Source organism: Magnolia sinica, chromosome 10, assembly GCF_029962835.1.
Source record: "Magnolia sinica isolate HGM2019 chromosome 10, MsV1, whole genome shotgun sequence".
Taxonomy (NCBI): Eukaryota; Viridiplantae; Streptophyta; class Magnoliopsida; order Magnoliales; family Magnoliaceae; genus Magnolia; species Magnolia sinica.
In genome coordinates, this window is record NC_080582.1 from 15,466,601 (window position 1) to 15,472,272 (window position 5,672).

The 5,672-nt window shown below is 38.4% G+C and overlaps 1 protein-coding gene across 1 annotated transcript; it reads left to right on the plus strand.

The window, feature by feature from the left end:
• The first annotated feature begins 268 nt into the window (after positions 1 to 268).
• On the plus strand, positions 269 to 4,833 carry LOC131258057 (putative disease resistance protein At4g19050). Its single transcript, XM_058259111.1, has 2 exons — positions 269 to 1,487; positions 4,612 to 4,833. The coding sequence occupies exon 1, from the start codon at positions 404 to 406 to the stop codon at positions 1,481 to 1,483; it is 1,080 nt and encodes a 359-aa protein (XP_058115094.1). The 5' UTR covers positions 269 to 403; the 3' UTR covers positions 1,484 to 1,487; positions 4,612 to 4,833.
• Positions 4,834 to 5,672: the final 839 nt, after the last annotated feature.

Here is a 5,672-nt window from a genome sequence, read left to right on the forward strand (position 1 = left end):
CAATGATAACGATCGCTTGCAAGAAATCCCAGACAGTTTTTTCAAGAACATGACCAGACTCCGAGTCCTTGACCTTTCTTCTACAAGCATCTCTTCCCTGCCATCATCCATGTCCTGCCTTCACGAATTACGGTTGTTGAAGCTTCGAAGCTGCAGCAAGCTAGAGGTTGTTCCCGCATTCTTGAAGGATATGTAGAAGCTTGAGATCCTTGATCTCCATCAAACTCCCTTGACGAAAATGCCGGAGGTATCCTTCCACAACATGCAAAGCCTCCGACGTCTCGACATATCGGGTGTCTGCACCCTCAAAAGGCTCTCACTCAAGGGTTGTCATTCTCTACTAACAGTGGTTAGTCTGGAGAAACTTTCAAAACTTGAGGCACTTGATCTTTCAGGCACGAAAATGGAAGAGCTCCCAGATGAAATTTTCAATCTGACTAGCATGCAGTGCCTGGATCTGTTGGGAATGGAGCATCTGAAGACGACTGACTGGAGAAATATACATCGGCTTCCAGAAAAATTAAATTGGGATCGTTGTGGCTTGGACTTGATGCATGAACCGCACCAAGACAGCAGCAGACGTCGCATCTCGGTCAGTGATGCTGATGTTTTCAAGTCTTTGGGCAAAAAATCGAGACTCTGGAAATCCTACTTTCTAAAATTCCATTTCTTGGTCTGTCCCTGTAAAGGAGGTCGCAAGGATATATATGCTCATTTAAAAAGAAACCGATTTCTCTACCGGCGTATTTATTCTCGATTTGAGCCGTCTTTGAGTTATGAAAGACTTCTGGAGGTTTGCGGGGGTAAGAATTCCCTGGACGGTGTTATAGGGGTTCTCTCGATGACAGAATTCTTTCATTTGTACGGCAATGCATTCGTTGAGGCACTGTCCGATCTCGGCATGAAGATGGACAACCTTAAAGAATGTTGGATTGAGAAATGCCATCAATTGGAATATCTGGTTGTCGGAAGAACGACAGACGTTGATGCAGTGGTCTGTTTAGAGAATCTAAGGGTGTCCGATCTTGCCAAATTAAGAACAGTGTGCCGGGGGGAGTTGGGCAGAGGGAGCTTCGCATGTCTAAAGAATATATATTTGGAATGTTGCCCGAAGCTCATCTACTTCTTCTCTTCAAGCATTCGGTTACAGAATCTCAAATTACTTGAAATAAAATTCTGTTGTAGACTGGAGAAGGTTTTTGAAGAAGACAATGTAGCAGGGCAAAATGCATTTCCACAGCTAGTTGATTTACGTCTTTGGGAGCTACGCAAGCTAAAAAGCATTTTTGGTGGCCACTTGCCGATGCTGAAGAAGTTGAAGATTCGAGGATGCCCGATGCTGGAGAAGCTTCCTCTCCATAACACAAATGATTCTACAGCAGAAGTCGAGATCCAAGGTGAGCTGAAATGGTGGGAAAGCATAAAATTATGGGAGGGCAGCATCAAGCCATGCAACATCCATTTCGAAGAAAGGCGTCCATAACCAAGTGATTCTTCTCTGCTTGAACTCCCATTGTTTACTATGTTATTCTTCTCTTCTTGAACTATTCTAATTCTCTTCAATTATTTCTGTTATGATGTGGTAGAAAGAAGAGGGTGTTCCATTGCACTTAAATGATTTAATCTTAGTGGCTTCAAATTATGAATTTCAGTAAGAAATTAGATGCATTACTCTTTTGCATGTATTTCGGAAAGGTAAACCAGTATCAGATTTTTTTTGGCAAATCATACTTCAGCAGTAAGCAAAACTCAGTTTTTCTATTTTTCTGTTATATCAATAAAATTATATACGGTAGTGCCCCAACAATTAAAAAGAAAGGAAAAAAAAAAGTATAAACTAATCACCTCACCCCAACCAATGGATAAGTCTGAAACTTGGGCCAGGCTCATCCCAATCGCGATTGATCCAACTCAATTGTTCCATGTTGGGGATGTTTAATTCTTTATAATATCAATGCTCTTAATCATGTTTATCCAATCCAGAGAAACAGGCACGGTTGGATAATAGTTTGGGCTGGGTTACGGGAATATGCATCGGCTGAGTTGAGGTAAGTCTGGAAATCGGGTCCCATCATATGGCCGATTTGTAGTCTTAAACAGGGAGTCATTGAAATACCCTTGGTATTTTCTACTTTTGGTAATCGTTTGCTATAGAAATCTCACATTTTAATTAGGGATTTTTATCACAAATTAGGATTTACCAAATAATGCCCTTACCAACCAAAATGATAGTCCTTTTTTTTTTAGCACTGAAATTACCATAATGCCCAAGGTGCACTTGTTTATTTTGAAAGTGAGAAAGTAGACATTCATGGGGCCCATTACATATTTTTATAATATTCAAGCCGTCCAAAAGAGATAATTCCGTATGATGTGGAGAAAAACAAAAAATTTGATCAATCTAAAAGGATGACGAGAAACACCATAAAAAATAATATACACCTCTTAAAAAATCAAGTTATAAGTGCAGTGCATCCAGTGATTCTACCAGAAAGATTATTATTATTATTATTTTTTATCATTCTGATTATCATATTTGGTTGCTAATGTCATACTCAAACTGTGGGACGCTGCAATTTTTTTTTTGACTTCATTACTTTCTAAAGAAAAAAAATACACGAGGGTACTTCGGTCATTTTCCTTCTCAAAAAGCATGAATTTAACTGGTTCATTATTTAAATTCTAAAATATTTATTAATTTATAATAAAAATATGTTTTTAGTGAGATTTTCCGTACACTATCCTGAGAAATTAGGGAGAGAATGAGATTTGTCACTACAAAGACCTATAAATAGCTAACGGCCAATGTTAGATGCACCAAAAATATGGTGACCGTCTGCCATCCAAAATGAGGATTGTAATCGAAACAGTTAGGAGCTACTTTCATCCCACTGTGTGGGAGGAACCATTTCTCTGAAATCCAGATGCACAAGACAGTTATTTTCCAGATGCGTGCATACGGGTCGCTAGAGCTTTGAATCTATCAGCACTAAAGCATCCAATCCCTATCGTTGTTTATACCAAGATTAATAGAAGTCCAAGGTTCCCTGTTGGTTTCGGAACCTGGTTGGCGTGGGGCCCATGGCTAGTCTATCCAAGCCATTGATAAGACATCCCCAATCATGGATGGACCATTCCCAGTATATCCTCCCAATCAGTCAACTGTAACCTTCCTATTGTTAAAAAGAAATGAACCAAGAAACAACACTTACTGGAGAAAAGGCCAAATATTTGATGGCTAGGAGCCTAGGATCTTCCCATCTGGGAGATTTTGGGGGAATCGTCCATCCATGACGGCGGACTTAAGATGAAAGGCTTGGAAAGATCAACCATGAAGCCTGTTTACTATGTTATTCTTCTGTTCTTGAACTATTGTAATTCTCTAGCGGTGGTGGCTAACAGTGAAGTGTGATCTGACAGTGGGTGTACTAACAAGCTAAAAAAAAAAAAAAAAAAAAAAAAAAGAACTATTGTAATTCTCTTTTATTGTGTTATGATGTGGTAGAAAGAGGAAGGTGTGCCATTGGACTTGGGTGATTTTAGTCTCAGTGGCTTAATTTGAATTATGAATTTCGAGAAGAAATTGGATGTATTTTGGGAAGCTAAACTAGTACCGGATTTTCTTGGCAAATCATGCTTGCAGCAGCAAGCAGGACTCTTTTTCTTTTTCTTTTTTCTTTTTTAAAAATAAATAAATTTATTTTCCCTTTTATTTTACTGATAGACTGGGTCCACTGGTCTTCCATGTTAGATAATTTTTTCTCTGGGGCCTTGCTACTTTGTATGAGTTTGTTGGGCTTTTCAGGTTTCATTTATGTTCCTCTAATGCAGATGTAATTTTCTATTATATCAATAAAATTAATTACAGACGATAGTGATCCAGCAATCCAAAAACAAGGCATAAGCTAATGAGCTCAGCCCAACCCATGGATAAGGCTGAAACTTGGGCCAGACTCATCCCAATCCCGACTGGTCCAACCCAATTGCTCCATGGTGGGTATCTTTAATTCTGTATCAACACTCTTAATCATGTCTATCCAATCCAAAGAAACAGGTACTGTTGGATAAAAGTTTGGGTTGCTGAGTTGAGGTAGGTCTGGAAATTATGTCCCAGCACATGCCCGATTTTCAATCTTAACTAGTGAGCTATGGAAATAAACTTTGGTAGGCTCACCAGCCAAATACTCACCCCACCAAAGCGGACTCTTATATAGAGCTTGGAGATCTTGAGTGTGCTAGAAAAGTCTACTACAAAGACATTGTGAGGCTACAAACTGATGATTATACTGTTCTCAGCATAATGAATTATGCTATAACAGATTATTTTGTTTTCTAACTTGTTGTGTGGACGACAATGAGTCATCCAAATAGGCCCTTTGTTTTTGCTTTTTTCTACTTCTGGTAATCGTTTGATGTAGAGATCTCACATTTTAATCAACCGATTCGACAAATTATCAAATGAAGTTCATTGGTCAGAGTTGTGTTCTGGTGAACCTGCTAGATATTTTGGTGTTTCTGGGACTGATCCTCTAAATTGCTCTGTTTGATCATCGTGCTCTGCTCCTGTTATGCTGTGGGGGTGGTTGCTATTGCTATGCCTGTTTGCTTCAGTCGCTGCAGGTGCTCCTGGTTTTGCAGGACATGTCTTTATATATCCTTCAACCTCCCTGCGCGCTTTCTTGAAGACTCTGCAATTTTGTCTGTGCCTCCACCTCCGATTTTTGCAAAGTCATTATTATGATTGGGAAGGAGGGCGGTAAAGGCTATTGGAAAGGCAATCTACCACAGTTGACACAGAGAATTTCATATAGTGCCATGCAGCTGTTTGCTTATGAATCTTATAAATATTCAGTTTTTGATGTCCAAACATGTGAATGTGATCTCTCTTTTCCATCTTGGAATATAGAAAATTTTCAGAGGAAAGGATGGGGAGCTCTTTGTTGTTGGGTGACTTGAAGTACGGGCTTGAGCTGGGATGAAATCCACTTGCCACATATCCTTTAGATGTCTTGTGGCTAAGGCTATCAGTTGAAACTGGATCCATAACGATGTTCGAAGGTTGCACTGAACATGCTAAGAGATGGCATTGCTACCTTATCAGTGGGTCTTGGACCTTCTCTTCTTGTAATTGCACTGCACCTTACATTGCTGTGAACTATTGCATTTTCAACTTGTGAGCTTACCATTTCAGAAGTCCTTTTATATTTACCAGGAAAAAAAAAAACACCTATGCATTCAGGGTTTCATAAGTGTTACATGACCATTGTAACAAATATCACAGATCTTGAAAATCTTGTGCAACATTAATCAAACAACATATTAATATCTTGAGATTTTCAAACACTTGCAGCATTTTAATTTTCGGTAATTGTATTGTAAAATTATATTGCTATATTAACACATAACATATCTAAATTTTTAAATAATTATTACATACGTACACATATAATAATTTTAAAATGATTTGTTAGTTTAACTTCTAAAATTTAAATTTTTAGCAAGATTTTTCCCATGATAATTCAAGAAAAAAAAAAAAAAAAAAAGCTGAAAAACTCTGGGGAGCTTCTGGAACTGACAAATTGCCACGAATGATTAGATAGTTTTTGAAGGTTAATAGATGAAGGATGATATCATCCATAAACCGCTACTTGTTAATCGATGAAGCTGGTTCT